At 41.3% G+C, this 23797-nt stretch overlaps 1 protein-coding gene across 1 annotated transcript; it reads right to left on the bottom strand.

The window, feature by feature from the left end:
- pla2g4ab (phospholipase A2, group IVAb (cytosolic, calcium-dependent)) lies at positions 1–23783 on the bottom strand. The gene is made up of 19 exons (XM_040035204.1): positions 23529–23783; positions 21802–21915; positions 20579–20660; positions 20252–20400; positions 19601–19714; positions 18741–18778; positions 18103–18235; positions 13289–13425; positions 12707–12929; positions 12318–12432; positions 10056–10193; positions 9733–9822; positions 7838–7900; positions 6580–6710; positions 6348–6456; positions 5764–5948; positions 5502–5691; positions 4802–4959; positions 1–3420 (listed from the first exon to the last, which is right to left on the bottom strand). The coding sequence occupies exons 2-19, from the start codon at positions 21823–21825 to the stop codon at positions 3262–3264; spliced, it is 2238 nt and encodes a 745-aa protein (XP_039891138.1). The 5' UTR covers positions 21826–21915; positions 23529–23783; the 3' UTR covers positions 1–3261.
- Between the last annotated feature and the right edge of the window lie 14 nt (positions 23784–23797).

Below are 23797 nucleotides of genomic sequence, written 5' to 3'. Positions count from 1 at the left end.
CTACGCGCTGGGTTATGGATGAAATCCAGTAGAATGATGCTCCCGCGGTAACACAGATTCCAGCCATGTATTCCAGCCCTAACCCTCACCTTATCCCTAACCTCAACCAGCACTTTAATGACGTTACATAGTGTTTTCCAAGCGATTTAAGTCAAATGAATGTACATGTATAGATTCATTCCAAACGGTTGTCATGTTTCCTCATTTTTTCAATCTCGTAATCTAGTGACGTGTTGGGTGCCCGGAAGCGTAATATATCGATGCTTTGGGGGTGAGAACACGTTGTATCCGAAGCCGAAGTTAATGACGCTGTGTGGGATCATGTTGACAGAGGAAAAAAGACAGCCAACATCCAAAGAAGAGCTCTGAACATCCTTCAAATATTCCTGAAGACTACTCAAAGAAATGACAAGTCATCTACCTCAGAGAATTCCGTCTGTGTTGAAGAATAAGGCGGTCATATCAAATACTGTATTTCAATTTAATAAACTGCTGAACCCATTTTCAATTTGCCTGACAACAAATAAAGAAATGAGAGGTGACTCAAGACTTTTACACACTCCGACATCCACACACATTAATACTCTGACGCAGTTCTTTTTAAATACAAGCCAAACTAAAGCAGGTCATGGTTGAACCTGAACCTTGAACTTTGACCTCAGCTGCTGTGTTTTTTCAGGAGGGGGCTCACGGATGAGGAAAGGGTCTCAACTATTTAAACAGAAAAGATTACACATGAGATAAATTCTCTTTTATTAATCTCATTTAACAATGCACATAAACATTATGTATGTTATGTTTTGCCAGTCATAATACAGTTATTAATCACAGAAATGTTTTATACACTACAGCTGACCATTTAGGATCTTGTAACATGTAAACATGGTCATAGGTGGCCGAATATATAGTAGAAATAATCAAAGTTAAACTAAAACAATATGTAAAATATGAAAAGGTTAATGGCAGAACTCGACAGGATGTCTTCATAAGATAGTCGATGCTATTTTAACATTTATGGGGAAACACAATCACTCACTTTCTTAAAAGTAGCCCTGATACAATGACACCGCATTCACCCTATGGTTATAGCCAGCAGCAGGTTAGCTTCGCTTAAATTAATTTGACATTATTACAAACCTCTAAACAAGTTTTATGTAAGGCTTTCGAACAAACAACTCTTATCTTGTGGCTCACTCTCACAGCTCACTTTGCAATCACCTCTGCTCTTACCAAGTACCGGTAGCTCTTTTTAGCAACAACAACAAGAGATAAGCACCCATTAAAAACAGGAACAGCAGAGTGATAAGCGCCAAGAGGAACAGGCTTTTTAACACATGCAGAGAACATTTAGCAGCCAGAAATGTCTCTCAGGAGTTGGTAGAGACACAACAATGATGGTGGTAGTATCCACAGCCCCCTGGCTCAGCAGTTCAGTAGTTATTTCTGGACTACTGAACAACTGAAATGATTTAAATGAGTTAGACCAAACCCACTTTTAGAAGTTGGCCTTCATTTTCATTCAAGTGTTGGGACTAAATCATAGCTGTGAAGGTAACACAATGACAAAGTGCCCACAGACAGACACACACTTTGCAATAGTTTCTCCTACAGTAGGGATCACCAGAACCAGATTTAGCCTTGATGTGACACACTGCCATGTCAATGGACTCTGTGCTGAGGCAAGAAAAGCCGTCCAGCAATTACTAAAAGCTCAACAGTTAAGTAACTTTTTAGCCCATTTTCTGTCTTTGTGCTGTGTTGTACCTGACTGCTAATTATTCACTTATAAGCCTTTACAGTACATAAATATAATGCTGTCAATCTTCTCATCTGATTCAACAAGAGGAAGTAAAAAACTGCTGCTATCCAAAACCATTTTTTCTAAAAGAACAACAGAAATGAGGAAATGCTTACAGCTATTAAAAAAATGCAACTACACAAACAAACAGGAAAAAAACACCTGATAGAAATCAGCTAAAAATAAAAAAAGCAAGTTGCAAAAGTTTCGTGGTTTCATCTTGCAGCAAAACTGCAAACGACTCTGTTTTGTTTTCTCGGTTTCTTTCCAACAACCTCGGCTGAAACGTAAGAGCGTGAGGGCCGGAAGTGTCCGGTGTAAAATTCCTCTGCTCCGCGTGCAGCCTCTGGGCCCCTGCAGGTGTAGGTGTAGTGTGTCTGATTTCAGGCCTCCACTGCTGCAGGTGTAGGTGTAGTGTGTAAAATTCCACTGTGTGCTGCCACTAGGGAACACCTTTCAGCTGTGGGCAGGTCTCGTGATCGCGCCCTCACTTTGACCTAAGCTGCAGCTCACTGTTGAAAAGATCCGGCAGCAAGCTGGGTTTGTTGGGAGGCGGGGGGACAAACACTGTGTTTAAAAAGAAAAAGCACCCTGAAACCATGGAGTCAGGACACAGAACCGGATGAGAGAAGGAGCAGGGCCGTTTCCATGGCATCCAGTTTTGTTTTTCCAAAATGGCTTTAATATGAGGCACTCCCTAGAGGGGAGCAGGGAGTGCTCCTACGCTGTAGGTGGGTAAACATCACTGGGATGTTTGAGGTATCCAGAGGGGGGTGCACTTGGAGTGTTTAGAAGTTGCCATCAAACAAAACCAATGGTTACCGATAATATCCCCATCCATGTTTTCAAACAAGCTTGCATGTTTAGACAAGCCATCCGGTAATAAAAAATTAAAAAAAGAGGTGATTTGCATGCTCTGTTGTCACACGTTCAGTGTGGAAAGAGCTCAGCTCACAAAAAGACGCAGTGCAGGAACGTCCACACACGGCTCTGAGATCCAAATGCAGTCTCCTCACCGACATTTGGGAATGTTGCAAGAAAATGTAAGTGAAGTGAAGTGAATGAGCATGTGCGTTTAAAACAGACACAATAAACAAAATTGTAGTTTGGGTTGCTCAGTGGATATGGAACCAATTCACTCACATTGCACTGTTTGGTTCATTTTCTAGTCTGTCTCTCACAGCCTGCAGGGAAAGCACCTATCAGCTGTTTGTGGCCAGCAGTCACTATAGTGCACGTAAGCCCAGGTGAAAGCTGTATATGAATGAAATAATATCATATCATGTAACATCCAGCTTCCTTGCAGTAGCCCTTTATCAGAAACCATATCAAACCCAGAGCAAAACAAAAGCATCTCTATTACACAAAGAAAAGATCAGCATGAGAGCATTTTCCAAAAAGAAAATGCTTCGTTCTAAGGTGAAAACATAATCCCCCAAAAGCCCTGAAGTCTTAGACCGAAGCTACTGGCTATTATTCCCAAGGTGATTCACAGGCTTTCCTTGATGATCTCGTTTGAGAATCTTCTTTTTTGGGATCTCACTGAGGTTGAAAGGACGAGAGACGCTCGAGGGATTGTCCTTACGAGACGCGATGCAGTCCTTGATGGCTTCTTTAATAACCTGCAGGGAGGGGGACAAAGTCCATATTGTAATCTCATATGGAACAAATGCTGCTACATTAAATTCAAAGAGCGATATTTAAAAAAGGTTAAAAAGTTCAGATAAATACAATGTTGGATGAGTTTTGAATAACATCATGCTGGAAGGTAGATTTCCATATATTTGTATGGCTACCATACTGTCCTGAAATCTAATACACGTTGAGTCATTCAGAAAAAAAGCTGCTCTTCAACACAGCAGCACTTTGAATTAAAGGGTAATTATTTAAATGGTCGAGTAAGATCTCGCAAAACATTTAACCTCAGCGCCACACTGCAACCAAGTGACGTGGAAGGTACAACATGAAGATATGTGAGCCACATAAAAAGAATAAAACCCAAATAGCTGAGGGAGTAATGTCTGATGAGCCAGTAAGGAGTACAAAATATAGTAGAGTAAAAGCAGCATGACACGGAAATACTTGAAAGATGTAAAAGTACATTAAAATTCAGCAAAGTTCTATAGCGGTGGGGGAATCATATTTTGGGGGGCTGGTGCCACCCCATGCCCACCTTCTGGATACGCCCCTGACAAGTGTAGAGTTAGTATTTAACCCAATTATTTGGGAAACATCATCATTTAGTAATTAGTTAATATTTGTCAATTAATAAATGATCCAAAGTTAGTGGATTACATAGGCTTAGGTTTATTACCGATTTATGTTCACTAATCATTTCATCCCCCCAACTGTGTAAACCTGTATGAGGTTCTCACTACACATCCCCAGAGCTCAGCTGGTGACACTTTAACGATGTAAAAACGAGTAAGTCCAGGAAATTTCTGTCTTGCACTTTCATATGAATCAGTGTCGGTGGGCAGATTTGTTTTATATTAACCATGAATGTCAGAGGTTTTATCAGTACGTTTCCAAATATTAGCGCTGCTGGCTGACTGGGCTCAAAATGCTGAAGCCTAGCATCGGAAAATATCTTGAGTGGCAGCGTAAGTCTGTCTGCATAACCTGACCACCCAGTGAAATCAAAGAGGCTGAACCCTTACTCAACATAGTTACTCAGAAGTTAGCAAGTGAAAGTCAGCCTGACGTCACATAAATGACACACCTTTAGAGAATTAGTTTAGGCCTGTACCATCCGGTTTTGACTGCAATGAAATTTCTAATGTTGCACAATCAAAATGTGAGTAGACTCAATCCAAAATTTCCCCTCTGACAACACTAAGAATGAACAGCTGAGGAAATGAAGGAACAGCAGTTGGCCAATAACAAACCTGTTCATGAATCACTTAATCTGCCGATGCCTGCAAGCCTTATGAAAACATCCACAGTGATAGGCTCAACAGGTAACACTGTGCTACACCAGTTTTGCAGCAGCGCTAAACTGACCTCCAGGTTGTTGAGAGTGTTGAACTCCATCAGGTCATGAAGCTGGATGAAAGCTTCGTTGGAGTATTGGAAGTTGAAGGTGGAGTACGGTGTCTCGGTGTCGTCAAAAATGTCAAAATCAGCCAGCTCCTTCTCCTTCTCAGTCTCCCTGGGAACGCCTGATATTTAACAACAACAAGAGTTGGGGCACTTTTCAGTTCAACCATGTATGTAATACTGTTCATTGCTGAACTGATACCAGATGTAATAGTTATGGTATACTGCGATTCTTCTCCGTTTGAGTGCAAAACCATAAACAGACTCTGTTTATCTGACTGGATGACCTATTTAATGTAAAGGACGTGCAGTGGAGATGAGGTGATAGTGTTTGTTTGCATGGCTTCTGATATATGACCTGTTTATACATATGGTCCGCCTACTGAGGCGAGAGATTTCCTTCTAGCACCTGACTCCCCCAGGAACCATATTTCACTTGGGTCATAAAAAAGACGGAATTCGTAGTTTACTGTAAGCACACACATACTCAAAGGGAGGATGGGAAGATGGTTTCTATTGGGGTCACTCAGAGGAGGTGCCTAACATCTGGCTGCTGACTGAATATGGTCAATTTCCCCCAGTCCAGCTTTGACGAAGAGATGCCTCATGTGCCACAACAGTGAAATTTTACCCCCACATAACCTCCACATACAGTCATACTTACCAGGCGCTTTGAATTTCCTGAAGTTGATGTTGACGAGGACAAAGTGGATGACCGTCGGGCAGTTCTTTTCACCGCTCTTTGGTTTGAAGACGTAGCATTCCTTCAGACCTTCACGGTCAAAGACTTTGGGGTCGATCTTGGGGAATGGCAGCTTGTTCATTCTAGCCCATTTCTCAGCGAGGAGAAGCTCCTGTGAGATGCAAATCCTGTTAGACTTGCTGTTTACATGAATCATTTATGACCACAAAAAGTCCCGTTTTACCTTGAACGGAGGGCTTGAGTCACTCGGTCGAGCTGAAAAGTCAAAGGAGATGATGAGGTCGACGCCGCGCTGCGAGCGCAGGATAAGGGGGTAGGGAAGGTTGTAGGTCAGGCCGCTGTCCACTACGTGGATCTTCTTGCTCTTCACATCCAGAGGCTCGTAGATTCGATCGAACTCATCGGGATCTGAGCAATGAAAAATTTTATTCTTCCTGACTCACCGAGCAAATTGTTTCATTTGGTACTTGTCCTTTACTGGAAGTAGGACCGCATATTTGTTTTCATACATTTACAAATACAAATATTATTTGAATTAAACAACTTAAAGAGATCGTGTAAGCCACGACTTCCCTCAGCTGTGAACTGTGAAGCTTTCATTAAATTTATTTCTATAGACAGAGATGTGTGATATTTTCAGCAACCAAAAATATTTGTGCAGTTTTCCAAAATAGTTTTCCAAAAGTCGTGATGGAGATTGGGTGCAGTTGAGTCAGCAGAGAAAGTATACTAAGGTTATGTTTGATTACAGCCCTCACTGCATTAACATACACGTTTATTAAACTGTGATCAATGTATTATTCTTGCCTGTGACAGCATCCACCTCCTCTTCAGGTGTCATAGCGTGTGTTATCTCAAGTAATGGAGAGAATGGCATGTTGGTGTTCAGGTTCAGGCCCAACATGAAGTTATGCACCTGGAAAATGATGACATGGGGGGATTAGGACAGCGAGCGATGCAAGCCTGTTGTAAATACTAACGCAGGAAGACTCGACTCACGCATACGTGTATGCATAATGCATTGAATATATTCGTGTACCTTTCCAGCACGACCCTCCCTTGTGTTGAACAAAGCAGAGTCGCCCAAGACTGACGTGAACATACGCTGAACCCAGCTGGCCTGAGCGGTGCGATGAAACTCCTCCTCTGCCTCCTGGTTTTCTGTCCCACCTAAAAACCAAAGTAACCCCAGGTGGAATATGCAAAGGTGGTTAATCTAATGCATAATGTCCACAAAAGTAATTAAAAACAGATACATTTCAACAAAATACATGATTTTGCATTGTTGCATAAATGTGCTAAAACTGTGTTAACATGTTGCACAAAAAGTACAAAAACATTTTTTTATGGGTATTGATTCATTCCAAATCTGGAATTGTTTTAAATGTTCTTGTACGCACGACATCAATTGAAATTTATTGATGCAGTGCCAATCAAGGTGCTTTTCACTGTAATGTAAAGACCCTAGAATTTTAGAGAGAACACCAACAATCAGCACTGTCCGCTTGGCGACAGTGGGAAGGAAGAACTCCATTTTACAGAAGCTCCTCCCTGAGCTTGGTTCTGACGTGCTCAGAGAGGGGCAGCGGGAAAGATTTCAGACCTGTTTTTCTTTTGTTTTGCACTTTTGTATTGTTAAACCCAAGACTGACAGCATGACAAGCATTCTTTCCACCATTCAAAAGAAAATGAAACCCAGTAGAAAAATACGTCATTAATGTGTCAGAGCAGCAAATATTCAATAAGCTGAAATATGTAAAGGAATATGGACACTTAAGATGCTTGTAGGCAATTTAAAAAAAAACTATCACAACATCTTTCTTATCTAGTTTTATTTCATCTTCAGTGTCACTTGAAACAAACACTGTTATAATCCACCCACCCATTCTCTCTCCGCCTCTTCCTCTTTGTCTATATATAGCTGTTTCTAAAAATTCACTCAGGGCATAGTGCAAACACTTCTTCAAGAAGGAAGAAAAGGCAATTACGTGAATATTTACATAAATGTTTGGCTTCAATCATCAAAGTCAGACCCTGAATAAAAACAAAATAAATAAAAACAATGCAAACTCTGGCAGTTGGATAGCGGCAGAAGTGAAAGCACGCCGATCAGCACTTTATCGCGATCTGACCTCGGCAGCTGCTCCCATGCAGTTGCGAAACACAGACGAAATTTGCACCATTACCACAAACTTTCACAACGTCTCAAGGGGTTCAACTTTTGCTCAAACATTTCAATGTGTCAACCAGTGTGCTGAACCTAATTTTTTCTCCATCAAAAGGAACGCCGAGTTCACCTTTGCGTGGCTCGTCGTCGTCCAGGGTGTCTTCTCCAACGATGTGCTGTGGTTTGATCTGCTCTGTAGGACACGAGGCAACATTTGTTAATTTGATTCATATACACGGCAAAACTGCATCTAAACTTTTGTTTAATCATGCAACTTTACAGAACTTAAGTCAAACAAAGAAAGACCTGACACAAGCGAGCACCTGTTACTAATGCATTCTTTAGTAAGGTGGAGACGCTTTTGCACAACCAACACATTGTGAGAGTGCGTCTCAATGTAAAAGGTCACCCTAACATGTGCATTCAAGCAAATCGAGTCATCTCACCAGGCAAAAGAACCTGATGCCTTTCCGCTGTTGCGTTAACATTACATAAACACTCAAAGAATCCCATGATAAATAGTGAGAAAAAAATGAGGTTGGGATAACCCACTAGGTGTGAGAAAATAATTCTAAACAAAACAAATTCAAGTGTGACACATGACTGTGACAATAGGCTCTCAGACATGACTGAACGCCTGTGTCAGTGGGAGACTGCGCTGTGGAAGTTATTTCAGCAGCAGATGCTCATACCAAAACAAAGAGATTATCTAAAAAAATGAAAACATAAACTAATGCAAAGTAGCCAGCTAACCATGACTAAAAGCACCAATTTCAGATTACGTTCAGTAAATCTGTATAAAATAAGTAGCGTGTTTTCCTCACTTTTAGGCTCACTTAAAATCCTTTAATTTTCTCAAAAATCGACAGTGCTTATAATCCGCTACGAAGCTGCACCACTTGACGGATTGTCGGAGCATTACGGCTGCCGTAGTCAGGAGCCTCAAGGTGTAATCTGGGTCCTAAACTCTGCTTCAGGTCCCAAAGTCAATCGAACACTGCAGCATCACTGAGAGTTAAAAACTGTCTAACTTCTTTCATCTTTAATAAAATCATCAGCGTTGCTGCTTTACCAGGTGTAATAATTAAGTTTAACATCCAGGCATCCATGAAAACAGAATTTATTACATTTAACAGAGTTAGAAGTTAGCAGGAAGTTAGCTCGCTAGCTTCCACCTAAACATGATATAGCATGTTCTGACTGAGAGATTTCTGAAAAATTCAAACGTACAGCTCTGTTATCACTTCCAACATAAATGAAGACAGAAAACTAAACAGCAGTGACGTTTGTAGGGTTACTGAAGTTGGGCTAGCTGCTATATAATGATGTGCTACGTGACCGCTAGCGACACAGCTATGTTAGCATAGCATAAACACAGTGAAGCTGGAGGTTGAACGCTAACTTTTTTCCACTCGATAAAAGTTAACATGAGGGCTCCTGATGGTTAGGAACAAATGCAATTACATGGCAGGATGCTGTAAACAGACCAAACATCAGTCAGGAGAACAACTGAGATAATCCATCCACAATACGAAGTTAGTCATTAATATACTGCAACAACATGGGAATAGAGCAACTGTGAGAGAATTCAACATTAATGAATCAATGGTACGGAAGTGGAGGAAGCAAGAAGAATGAGTTGAGTAAAGTTTGACTTATCTGACTGTTTTGTTTTGATTAATGCGCCTTCTGGTCCGAAAAATACGGTACTGTCACATATACTGTGTGGACGATCTGTATTTCATTTCTACATGGAAGCTTATGCTTTTAAAATAAGAAATAACATTTCGATTCTTATCGTTTCTCGAGTACTCCAATTTTTACTTCTTTTATAATACTTGATTTAAAATAAGTGCTTGGAATGTGCACATCTACAATTAAAATTCTGTCTGCTGACTAAAACCATTTATTTGACGCCCTCTGATCGGCAGATGAATCTGCCTTGCGGCAAAATTATCGGGTCACTTTCTGGGTTATTTAGCACTTGTATTGTTCAGTCCAAACAAACAAAATGAAAAATATTACCTAACTCCTCCTCCATGGTGCTGCCACCAGCTCTGTCCTTGACCCCTAGCACTCTGTTGAACAGAATTGAGAAGGCACTTCCCCACACACCTAAAAAAACATAAAAAACATGTCAGGTTTGAATCTTGTATCTATTGTATCTACTTGTATCTGTTGCTCCTGAACGCTTGAGATCAGAAAACCTCCGAAATGTCTGCTTTTATAGATGTGCTCACATTCGTTGACCCTTTTATTTCCTCGGGAAGCAATAAGGGAAGCTTGTAAGTTTTCCTGTGGAAAACCTTTCTTTTTTGTATGACTGCAGATGAAAACATGTTTCTCACCCATCAGAAAATGAAGAGGGTTTTCCTCGTACTTCTTCACAACAGTTCCCATGAAGAACTTGCTTCCAAATAGGTCAGGGGTCATGAAGGTGCCATACTTTGCCATCCCAATTTCATACGGGCTAAACTCCACCCAGTCTGCAGGTTGAAATCCCAGTGTTATGGTCACAAAAAGGAACACACAATAGTAATACTGCATTGCATAATTGCATTGTGCACTCTGACACAGGCTACATTGTTGGATAAAAATGTCATGCATGGAAATAAACCTTACATATACTTGACAATGCCTTGCTTACAATTAACAGAACCAGCTGCCAAACAATTAATACTGTCCCTGCGTCACGCTGCCAACACATCCGATGGGAATTTGACACAGTTTACACAGTTTGCTGCCCTTTAAGAGATGGCCATCTTTAAGTCACAGCTCAGGGATAACACTTCCCAACGTCAACAGGAAGAAAAACATGTTTGACAATAAACAGTACTTCGCACGTCTGCACATGTCAAAGTCGCACGCTCGCCCACACACCATCTCTCTCACAAAAAGACGTCGTCAAAGATTAACACACAGTTCTCATTTTGAGCTACTGGTCATCAACAGTAGGCACAACTTCCCTTTCCTGTCAAAACACTCTCAGTTTATTATATCACTGACTTCACATTATATTGGAACATTCCTGTCAGAATCTGGTCCATGTTGGTGAGACTGCAAGAGATGAGTTCCAAGGTTTTACAGAAATGATGCCACCGTTCTCCTTTTCTACTCAAAGATGCCTGAACATGGGTACGTTCTGGCAGCAAAGAAGGACTCATCCAGGCTGGAGAAACTGATCAGGAAGGCTGGCTCTGTGGTCGGCATGAAGCTGGACACTAAAAAAACTGATGGACATTATGGACAATGCTGGGCATCCTCTGCACACGGCCATAAACAACCAGAAGAGTCTGTTCAGTGACAGGTTGCTTCTCCTAAAGACAAGAACCAACAGACTTAAAAACTCTTCTATGCTTCTATCTGCATTTACTGGATGGTTGTTGTTTTCTTATTGCTTTTTGGAGCCAAAACGAAAACTAATTTTGTGCCCCGGGGCCCACAAACCCTGCTTTGAAACAGACTCGGGAGAGGAGAGACTCTTCGTGGCATGTTTATACACCAACCTGATGTAACATGTCGTTATGACATATTGGTAACTGCTTTTACAGACACGTATTCGCCCATAAATAGCCGCTGAAGGGAACACAGACATACAAATGGACGCATACTCTCACAGTGACACTACTCAGACCTCGGAAACCTCAACAATCGCAGCTTATTTCACATCTCGCTTCAGTTGGCAGCCAGGAATTTTCTACTGAAATTGTCATTGGAGATTTTAGATGAGCAGATAAAAGAGAAAAACAAGTTTTATCTTACTTTCAATCTTACTTTTAAAGATCTGATAAACGACTGATGATGGAAAACACGTAAATCTAGACTGGCAGCAGGTTTGGCCTTGCCCTTATGCGTATCAACGTGCCACTGAACAATATATTCATTTTTTTATAAACCTGCTGTAACAAACGACGTGGATGTAGTCGGTTTCCTACACACTCACACTGAGATGCCGTGAAGAAGGCTGTCTGTGTATGTCATTGTTTCCTGCCTGTGTGGACCGCTGAATGTATTTATTGTTAAAATAGCTGAAAGGCAGTTTGTAATCCAAAACTCAGCGACAATTTAGATTTGTGAAGAGAAGCACAAACATTTCCTCGATAAACAGTTTGACGGCGTGATGGAATTCGGTGAACGCGGATAGGAAGAGTTTGTTCTTGCTAAGCATCAGAAAAGTCTAAACTTGAAAGCGAAACATGATCAGAATATTTATTTTCACAGTTTTATTTAGAAGAATTTCAGTGTTTCAGGAAGTTTTTCTGTAATACTAGTAGAGAGTGTATATTCAGAGATGAGTCTAAGATTGCGTGGGAGCTATATTAGAATTTAGGAAGTACTGTACAACATTTTGTACTGTACAAACTCCCACGTCACTGACCACAGGGCTTTCATTAGATGACAGCCAACCACATCTTGCCACATGTTCTTTATGGTAGCAGACAGGGATTATATGGAAATGTACCGCTCACTTATTTTGCATGTGGCTTCAGTCATCGTATCATGTACTCACTTGGTGGATATGCAAAATATTGTTTTGAAGGATTTAGGATACATAATGTAACGTATGACACCTGCAGGTGCTCTTAAAAAAACACAAGAGACATATTTACCTGCAAACATGAGCTCAGAAACATCCGGTTTGACATGCAGACATGTGAAAAGAGGAAGCGGACACTGGGCTTGGTTTATTTTCTCCTGGATGTCGCTTAGCTTGATGCCCATTCTCTTGTAGGAGAGAACACTCAGTGTTAATCATCTGAACACCAAGTGTTACACGTCAGTCATAAGATTCAGATTTCTATCTCAATATGACTGCACAGTTATGTGACACTAAAAGAAGAACGATAAACTCGGATGGCAGTTCGAAGAAAAGAGAAGAAGTGGCAGATGGATTTAAAGGGAAGGAACTGACTAACTTACTGGTAAAAAAAAAAAAATCAGACAGGGGAATATGGAGTGTTGTCAGCATTAAAACAAAGAGCACATACGAGGTTCTTACCGAGGGTATAAGTGTCTCTCCTATGAGCATACCAAAGATATCTGCAAAAGTAACCGGCTGTCCTGAGGCCTTTTTGGTCCACAGGGCCTGGATATAGTGGGTGATGTGCTGGGGCATCAACAGCCTAAGTGGGTTACTGCTAACTCTCTTCATCAACTCACTGTTGATGTCCTTCGGGCCCTTATTTGGAAAGTCAGGGTTGGAGTAGAGAGTTGACATGTACCTGCAGGAGTAAAGAGGGAGGAAGTTAACACAGATGCCATGTCAGTTAATACATGTTTTAACAATATACCTCTTTGTGAGGTTTATGCAGGTACTTTACTTGTAAGGAAGTTAAATCCACTAAGTCGTGGAGACAGAAATAAGCCAGAGGTGCCTGCTTGAAGACTTCATACCAGCAGGGGAAGGGTGGAAAGTTTGCCAGAGCAGGGAGGAGCAACACCGAGGAAGAATTAGGAAATAAAACGAGAGAGAAACGTAGCAGTGGCAAAAAATGTGTAAAAATGAAAAGGTGTCTTTAGAAATAGGTCAGACAGAGGCAGGGTGCAAAGGAAACAAAGAGGAGGTGAAATAAAAACAGACCATGTGGATCCAGAGAGGCCAGCAATATATGTGGTACAGTCGAGGACCCCGGACTCAAACAGGGCCTTCATAACGCCCGAAAACCCCACCATGGCGCGGAAACCGCCTCCTGACCCGGCTATGGCTATCACTGGCACCTGTAAAATTAACACACAGTAACAGTCATAAAAGGAAGAAGACATGGCCATGCTTACTCACACCTTTGTTACAGAATAAATGACAGTGGCTATGAGTCTCAACTTCATTCTTTCATCTTGAGTAATTTCCTTTTGCCGTCTCTATGGGCAGCAGCTTGCTGATTGCATCATGGCTTTGCAGCGTTTTCTGACTGGTAGATTTGCAGCTTTTCCAAACTGCAATTGTGCAACATTGCTTCTTTTTGCAGTCTGCATGGTCATTTCTGAATTACAAAGTCACTGTGGAGGAATTGTTGTGGCACGGTGGAAGGCATGGAACTGGATATCTCATTCCTATGGAGCTTCCATCACATGTTAGAAACATGAACAGACGTGGCCCTAAGGCATCGAGCCAAAACCACACCACTGGGAAAGCTAGTGCAGCTCAGAGTACTGGAGCTGTATGAGGCTTGTCTTTTACTTCATGGTGTGAGAATTGTTGAGGTGTTATTTTAAATTTGAGAATGCAGCGTGTCAAAAGCTGCACCACGGTCATGAATTTAGAAAGCCAGCAGATCTGAAAGTCAGCACCAAGCACGAATACCCTCCCTAAAGTCAGCACACTCACCACGCTTTGTGCTATTTGGTACTAATGAAACCGACCGCAAGGGAGGTAACAATTGCACAATGAGTCCAGATTTCACATCCATCATTCCTATCAGCCAAAAATATACAATTGGAAATAGAATAGAATAGAATAGAATAGAATAGAATAGAATAGAATAATTCTTTAACTGTCCCACAAGGGGAAATTTGGTTGTGTCAGCAGCAAAAACACACACATATAAACAGAACAGGACACAGAACAGAAACACATTTTTTACATATTTACATAATGGACAATAGTTACCAAAGCAGAGTACTGTACAGTTATTAAAATTAGAGTACAGATAAGTGGCAAACCCAGGTTGGTTGTAGTGTGAAAACAGAGCAGGATACTGAAAGATGTTTAAATAGTTAAGAATATTTAGAATAACTGGAAATGTGCAGATTGTGCGTTGTACCTGTGTATTAAAAAGTAGACATGTAACTTCCAATAAGTTAGTGTATATATGAACTGAGAAAAGTAATGTGCAAGTTATGCCAGTAGAACTTGTTACAGCACTGATGTAAACATCTATGTTTGTTGGGAGCAGTTTTGATTGTACAGTCTAACGGCTGCAGGGAGGAAATGTCATCTTACAGCAGAACACTGTAGAGTAGGGCTGTGCGATATGACCAAAATCTCATATCCCGATATAAGAATTCTATCGCCCCGATAACGATATAAATCACAAAAATGTAACATTTTCTGTAAGTTCTGTGAATCTCGGGCAGCTCGACTTGCGTGAAGTGTTTCCAGCTGCGCGTCATGTAGCTGGAGTCGAGTGTTTTAACCGATGCATGAAACTATACATTTTTAGACATAAGTTGTAACGGCCGCCGTTTTCTTTGTGAGTGTTTATTACACGGCGTGCTGCGGGGAAAAGCCTGTTCTAACGTCTAAGGTCTATTTTTTAGCACCTGACGGCTCTTTTTTTACTTCTCATCCGTAAATAATCTGCTCTTTCACGTGATTCAGTTTATTTTGAAAAGTCTCAACAGGATCTTGAGCTTTATTGTGAAAGGTTTATGTGGAACATGAACAAGCGCCTGTTTTTATGCGTTACCGTCGTTGTTGCTAACGACAACGCATAAAAACAGGCGCTTGTTCGTCTGTAGTGTGATTATATTAAATATAAGAGAAAGAGAGAACTTTAAGAAATTAATATAGCCACTACAGTGACCATCAAAACCATGAAAAAATATTGCCGTAAACAGTTTATTTTGCGACACCACGAAACAAACGATAGCGTAAAATGAAACGATAGATGTTTTTATATATCGTCATCGATATATATCGTTACATCGAACAGCCCTACTGTAGAGATCCCTTGAATGGCAGTTCTCTGAGCCAAAATGACTGGTCGGATTGCTTTGAGTTGATGGGAAGCCAACAGTAACTCAATAACCAGTCGTTACAACCAGTATGCGCAAAAGAGCATCTGCGTATAGACAACACGTGAAATCTTGAAGCAGATGGGGTACAACAGCAGAAGACCACACTGAGTGCCACTTCTGTCAGATAAGAACCGAAAACTGAAGCTACAATTCAAATGGGATTATCAAAATTGTGGGGTGCCCCAGGGCTCAATCCTTGGCCCTCTTCTTTCTCCATTATACCTGCTCCCTTTGGGGTCTATTTTTAGAAAACACGAAATATCCTTTCACTGCTACGCAGACGACTGCCAAATTTATTTGCCTTTAGCACCAAATGGCCCAGGCTCCATCCAAATCCTTTTGAACTGCCTTGAAGATGTCAAAGCTTGGATGGCTCTGAACTTTTTGAGTTTCAATGAGAGTAAATGGAGGTGATTGTATTTAGACCTAATAATATTTCATGCAACCCGCTCGTAAATTGTGGTTGGCTAGGGTCTTATATCAAGCAGCATGTGACAAACTTGGGAGTCATTATGGACGCAGATTTTAAATTGAACAAACATATCAGTTCGGTGTTGCAAAAAAGCTTTTTCCAGCTGAGGCAAATAGCAAAGCTGAAGCCAGTTTTGTCAAGACGTGACATGGAGAAGGTAATACATGCCTGTATTTCAACTCGGCTTCACTACTGTAATGCACTTTATGTTGGAGTCAGCCAAGGGTCTCTTGCTCGCCTTCAGCTCGTTCAAAATGCTGCTGCCCACCTCTTGACTGGTGCCCACAGGCATGAACATGTAAGACCTATCCTGTCTTGTCTTCATTGGCTTCCTGTTCATGACAGAATTAATTTCTGGTTTATAAATGCCTTAATGGTCTTGCTCCCCCATATCTTTCCGAGTTACTTCAGCTTTATATTCCTTCACGGACCCTCAGATCAGCTGACCAGCTGCTGTTGGTTGTCCCAAAATCAAGGCTCAAACGTAGAGGAGAACGAGCATTTTCAATTATTCCCTTTTGTTTTTAAATGTGCTATATAAAATATTTGGATTTGGTGGTGTCAGGATGTGGGGGATATTTTCATGGCACACCAGAGCATACCACAGTATTGACTCTGACCACATCCGCCCCTTTATGACTACATTGTATCCATCTTCGGATGGCTGCTTCTAGCAAGATAACGCTCCCACATTTGAAACTGGTTTCTTGAACATAACAGGAAGTTCACTGCACCCAATGGCCTCCAAAGTCACCAGATGTCAGACCAGTAGGTCACCTGTCTTGTATCAACAGTTCAGGTTGCTGGTGGTGTTGTATGATGTGGGTAGAATTTTCATGACACACTTTGGCCCCTTAACACCAAGAGAGCATCATTTAAATGCCACAGCCTATCTGAGCATCGTAACCAGCCATGCCCCCCCCCCCCTTTATTAGCACAGTGCAGCAAAGGGGTGTTCACTACACCCAAATAGCTTCCACAGTCAACAGGTGTCAATCCAATAGAGCATGTTTGGATGCTGGTGGTGTGGAAGATAGATGCACAGCCAACAGCAGCAACTGTGTTACTCTGTCATGTCCATATGGACCAAAATCTCTAAATTATGTTTCCAGCACTTTGTTGAACCTCTGAGAGCAAACGGGTGTCGAACCCAGAGTATATATAATGTTATGTTTTGAGCTTGCCCCTCCCCATAAGACACTCAGTATAGCAATGTCTTTATGCAGCTCGATCATCCAGGTAAGTAAATCCCAAAAGGTTGATTCTGTTCATCTGGACGTAGCGTTTTCAGTGGGAGAAACGTTTTGTCATCCAAGTGTCTCAGAAGCGAAAACGCTTGTGATCCTGTATGTGACAGGAGTATCGAAACAGTTGAGACACATTTCTAAACACTGTGTCTCTGTGGCTTTTAAACCGCAAATCACACTGCACCAAAAATTGGTCCACCCCAAGGATTGGTTCCCCTGACACAAACAGAGTAATGCAGTGTACACTGTTAAGTACCAGGCGTGATTTATACATCGAGGAAACCAAGGAGGCCATTTAGGTGAAAAGGGAAAGACCATCTCTGAATCGAGGAGGGGGGCCTAAGGGTACATTTCACCATTGTACAGTACTGTGATTGCAGCCATTTCTCAACTCTCTGTGAATGGTACTCAAGGCCATTGATCAGTGGTTGTTGATCAATGGTCATGACAATTTGCATATTAATGATCAAGAAATTGACCTCCCAGCCCAGTGTTCCTTCAGTGGGTGGTTTCAGTCATTATGCAAATGTACTGTTTATAAGGTTGAGGAAACCTGCAGTCAGCTGAGACTGAAGAAGTCACCTGGATGAGTAACCAAACATTTCTCCCACTGAAAACGTCCAGATGAACAGAATCACCTTTTGGGACTCAGTATAGCGTGTACACAGTGCTGAAAGTAAACCAGAGCATTCAGACTGACACTGAGACTGTGGTGGGTGCAGATTTTGAAGCATCATTAAGCTCCAAACAATTCGCTGCCATAATGAAAAATATGATCAAAGTAACTATATAACAGCTTCACTTCATTCCAAAAGGTTTTTTTGCACACAAATGATCAAGACTAAACATCAGGTTATTCCACAGTTCAGCACCGACACTGTTTTACTTTTAGCAAAAGTTTGCGTGTAAAATGTGTGTTAAAAGGACTTTGATCCACACCTCTTCTGGGTGACAAGGATCCTCAGTGCGTAGCAGCTTCTTGATGCCGAGCATCACCTTTTCTCGACGGGCTTCTCTAAATTGCTTCTCCTTGTCACAAAGGGTGTGGCTGAACCGCAGGTCCAGGTTTGTACTGCAGATAAAAGCAACAAGAGGGAAGATCACCAAAGCAGTCCCAGGGAAGCAGCACCGGAAACACGTGTTTCACAGTTTGTATTTAGAGGCCGATATAGGCTGTGATCTCTTAATAACACTACTGATAATGCTGAAACTGATGGTGATGTGATTTGGGGGATATCTGATGGAGAACACAACCACAAATAGTCATGGCCTCAAGGAATTCATTACACACCCTTTTTTTCACTGAATTTCCTCTCAAACATTAAATTTTTTCTTTGAAATCCTCCCACAGTTGTGCGATCAAAATTCTCATTAATCTTATTGTTAGAATGACTCAGCTCACATTTACTGAATTGTGCTGCACCTACTTACTAATTTTAACCTATGGTATGCTTCAGGGGAGTTTCTGCAGTTTCAAACCTGCAATAATTCTGAAGAGCTTAGTTTGATTTTAGGTTAAACAGTAAATGTTGCTGTGAAACAAAATAAAACTATTTGATTTTGAAGGTATTACATACCAGATCTCCAGTGACATCTCTAAGTGCACTTTGGTTGCCTGTCAAAATAATTAAATATGTGGTTATTATACATTATTTAATTGTGGTTGAGGGGGAAAGGGGACAAGAAATAAACACAGAAACACAACTGATCCCTTTAAAGTCTCTTGGAAATACATATTGTACTTTTCTATTGTGATTTGTAACAAAAAACCTTACAAGGTTACTTTGCTGATACTTTGTAGCCTCCATACTCGTTTAATGCGAAATCTGCCTCTGTGGCCATACACTGACACTTCTTTTAGGACATTAACAAAATATCAAATTAAAATATTAGGTCCTTATCTTCTTACAGCAGCTATACAATCTGAAGTTTTTTTTACACTCACGCTGCTTGTAAATTACTCTATGGAAATTTAGCTATGTCTATATTCATGTGAAGAACATAGAGTTCAAAGTTGACGCGTAAGCGAACGTGAAGTCCTGCATCAAACTTTTTGTTTTCAAGCAGTTTAAGCTCAAAGAATCCAACTTTTTCGAGGTGCACAGAAGACACTTGTCTTTAGCTGTGCGCACAATTAAATTAGATTAGTGTAACAATGAAAGCTTTTAGCGCAAACTTCTGAGGCATGGGGAGCAGAAAATTGAGCCAAACTATGTTTTTTGCTCTACTTGCCACTTCATCCACTTCCATGTGGTCAGAACAAGACTTCCATAAAGTAATGTAGACATAGCAGCCGTGCTGAAAAAGATCTAGAGGCGCACAAGAAGATGCCCCTAATTCAGATTGGGTTTTTTATTTTTTTAGACGAACCTCTTACATGATTGCTTATAACATAATGACGATAAATAACGAAAGTCGGACAGATTAACTTCCTTACTTTGCCAATGAGGAACACCTCCGTCTTTGTCTGGCCCACGTTGAGTTTGGAGATTTCAAAGGATGCTGTCCCAAGCGTCTCATCCATCACGTAGTTGGCATCCATTAACGTTAACTGTTGGGCATAAACAACAGCAGTTTATACTCAAATAGAAATTGTGGCCGGTGTTCACGTCTTCCAACTGGCTAGTTTTGTCGATTAGTTAAACTGATTATGACTTAGACGTTATATGCCGATTGCCTTCACAAACATGGAAGGACCTCACCGACTTCGAGCGTAGTGCTGTAACAGCGTCGGACCAAATTGTGCCAACTGCAAACGGTGTTATTAGAAAGTAGAAACATTTAGAAACTATGGAAACTCAGCCTTGATGTGGCAGACCGCATAAAGTCACCGACCTTAGCAGTCGACTTTAAAAGTCACCTCATGACATGATTTTCCATTAGTCGTGGATGTAAATATGTAGGCAGCTTGAGTAGCTTACCCCAAACTAACACTTGAGTCAGTCAAAGGCTAGATTTTAGGATAACATTAACATATCACCTCATGGCGAGCTACAAGTGTTAGGCTGTGTTTATGTGGGATTGCGCTCCATGACATCACTTCTTGTCATCCTGTGCTGCGGTCTGTTACAGTAAATGCAGGTCTAACCTCCAGAACGTTGTGCTGGTTGGGGTCTAATATGAAATGAAAGGTCTCGTTCCATTTTGGATTGATGTCGTTGTCTATGTGCTTGGTCCTCCTTCTGCTTTCAGGAGCCGTCGGGATGAAAATCTCCACATACGGGTCTGGAGTGTCCACTGGGCGCACAAACAAGTTCAACAGGGTTACTACACAGCCGAAAACCAACCTCAAAATAACCATCATCAAGTGCTTTTGTATTTCTTTTGCTGTAAATGTACATGGATTAGATTCCAACGATATGAAGGAAAGCATGGTAATATGTTACTGTAAGGCAAAAATGATATGAGCACTTACGCAGGTCGCCCAGCGCTCCCTTGGTGACGTTCTGAGCTCGAACTACAGTCACTGTGAATTTGTGAGAAAACTGCTGCTCCACCTGCAATTTGGACATTCAGAGTTCAGTCTCACTTCATTGCTTCATGAGAAAAAAATCACATCAGCCATGCTGAGAATGAAAAATGAACACATCCAGATGACACAGCCAACAGTTGGCTGCACTGCAGCATGACGTACACTGGTTCAGTGAAGTCTGGCGTGCCCCAAGTGAGAGCATCATTGAGAACATCTGGATTTTTTGGAACTCTCCAGTTAAGGATGCACTTCCCAGCTGTGTTCACACTGTGCTACGACAGCTTTCTCCTTATATTTTGACAGTACTGCTAAATTTGTAGCCCTTTCCCAAATACTGTGACTCTAATACATACTGATGAGCATTTAATGGGTCCGTACTGTAAACCATTTATATATTTTACAGCAACCCTTTCACCTCAGTTTCCCTTTTGCTACATTGTCGTATCCCTGAAAGTTTGGTCGCGCACTGAAATGAAAGTTAAAGTATTGGATTCTGTTCAATACGACTACTTGAAGGTCCCAACAGTGTTCCCTTTGTCATTTCTAGATATCAGATATCTCCAATCTCACAGAATAGATTTTGTTTTGAATTTCTGTGTGTTGCAGTGCAGTTTGATATTGTGACTATTTAAGATTTCCTGTTTCTGGCAGCCTTTTACACACTTTAAAATTATTTTTAAAAACCCAAAAAGACGAATAGTTTTCAACGACATTTGCAAATCTCTAAAACAGGAAGTGCTGTGAGACTTTTTTGCGGCTCTCACCCCTTCTTGTTGAAAGGGCTGCTTGTTCAGTTTTTCCTCTACAACACTGTGAGCTTAATTATTTTATGATTATGGTGCTAAATAAATGAAATTTACCTGGAATTACGTGATAAAAACTCAGACGTCACACTGATCAAATATTATGCATATTTTTCCTTTAAACCAACCCTTTCAAACTTGTCTTCCACCAAAATGGAAATGGCCTTGATGTTGACACGCTCATTGTTATACTTACACCCAAGGCTGTGGCTTGCGATAAGAGGGAATTTTTTTAATACCAGTGAACTAAGAACTTCCACAGAATTATTTGTGTCACAGTTGATGCCAAAGGAATCTGTCAACTTTTGTTTTGGCCTCACTCTTATTTACAGTTATGTAAACACGCACTGTGTCGACACTCACAATTATATTGGAAGCCATTGTCATGTGAGGTGAGCAACTCGCAGGAAAGCCTTCGTCAAGATGTGAACTTTAGGTCACGAGAACATATCTGTCACAAACTGCAGCACAGAGAGCCTGAAATATGAAACAAAGAAGTGCAAACAAAGGGTTAGAGTTTGAACAGGCGGAAAAAAACATCATATTTAAACTGTGATGCAAACGACAACAAAATACTGGCATAATTACAGCTTTACTTTTAGCCAGAGATGCAGCAAATGGACATATTATATGACAGTATCTCTTAAAAGGGTGCCTTTCCTAAACAAAACACTTTTTTTTATAGTGCACTGGAATTTTTTAAAAACAAGTAGCTTCGCAAACACCAGTGAAGTCTTTTACATCTTGGCAGGGGTAAAGGGAAGTGTGCTGAGCTACAAAATCCCGATAAGAGGACTGGGCCAATAGAAATGGTTGGGGTGTGTGTGTGTGTGTGTGTGTGTGTGTGTGTGTGTGTGTGTGTGTGTGTGTGTGTGTGTGTGTGTGTTCACCACAAGCGTATGTTAAGAGAGCGAGAAAATATGACGGTAAAGGGAGGAGGGTCTTCCCTGAATAAATGCGGTTCGTTCAACATGCTGGACGACAAAATGTAAAGCTTAGTGCGCATTTGCAGAATAGGAGGCACGGTGGCTATTTTTAGCAACCCGAACTCTTTCTCTGTGATGTCTGAAAACCATATCTTGATAAGAGATTTGCATAGATATGTGCATGTCTATGTGTTTGAGTGCGAGTGTACAACTGATAGCATATGAAGGTCACCAGCCTTTTCTCTGCTGCTCACCAAAGTGTGTAATTACTGAGAGGACTGAGAGCACGTAGAGCGTCTGTGTGTTCACAGAAGCGGTCACGTACTTTGCATCAGTGGTCCAACTTCTGACGGTGCCAGTTCACGCTGACCTTGTTCCGCTGCTGCATACAATAGGCGCATGCAGAGCCCTGCAAGTGTGCCAGCTTCAGCAAAGCGCCGCGTGGCAGCACATTTTCATATGAGGATGCAGAACGTAACAGAGACTTGCAGCAACGGACTATAATGCAAAGCAGCTGCCGCAACTGTGGCTTTCAGCGGAGCACAGACAGGATCCTCCTGAGGGAGTGTGCTCCCACCTGAGCCACACAAGGAGCAGGTCGAAGACTCACTTCAGTGAATCACTGTGCGTGTCTCCAGAGAAAGATTACGTCGAGGAGTCACTGCAATTTAATTCTTATACGGCTTAGAGGCTTCACGCAAAACTTATCATTAGGCACTGCTAAGAGGCTTTACATTATTCTTATTAGCCCGGCAGATTAAGGGCAGATCAAACAAGGATCGATGGTGTTATGAGTGCGCTACATGCGATGCTGAGTAATGTTAGTCCTACTAAGGCAGTAAAGATGTGGTGGATACTATGAATTTGCACTTATATAAACATGACACATGATATAAAATATCTATGAAGGTAGTTCATAATAAACATGATAATAATCATTATTAAGTTCAGTTTTATTCAGTTTTACTTGTGTATCCCTGCAGTGATCGGTCCTATTTAAACTGGCCTGTGAGTTTCCTTGTCTTCGGCGTTGCGTAAAATGTAAGCCTTTGCTGTTTAACCCATCCGGAGCAAAGGCTCAGACCTCCTCCTTTAAACTGCGCCCACACCCGTTTGTTAAAACACAACAATGTGTCTAAAAAAGGAAAGGAAATATCCACGTACCTTAGCAGGCGCATGCTATCAGCTCACAATAAATGTCTCATACTGTAACGCCAAAAGCTCAGGAGGTGGAGAGGAGGTGCTACCGTACCCGGCAGTGAGCGCAGTCGTAGCTTGTTACGTTCGCGTCAAGAGAGAAAAAAACTACCGGAAGACAATAAAAATACAGCGGGGTTCAAATGACCGCTTGTTTTAAAGAGTGATGGTCAGGATTCTTTTAATAGGAAATTTCCGAGTAGCAGTCAGACTGTGACTCAGATTTTGAGACTTGA

Source organism: Simochromis diagramma, unplaced genomic scaffold (assembly GCF_900408965.1).
Source record: "Simochromis diagramma unplaced genomic scaffold, fSimDia1.1 OVJJ01000816.1, whole genome shotgun sequence".
NCBI classification, from domain to species: domain Eukaryota; kingdom Metazoa; phylum Chordata; class Actinopteri; order Cichliformes; family Cichlidae; genus Simochromis; species Simochromis diagramma.
Note: the sequence above shows the minus strand (reverse complement) of the source record. Positions and strands in the feature narration are given on the sequence as shown.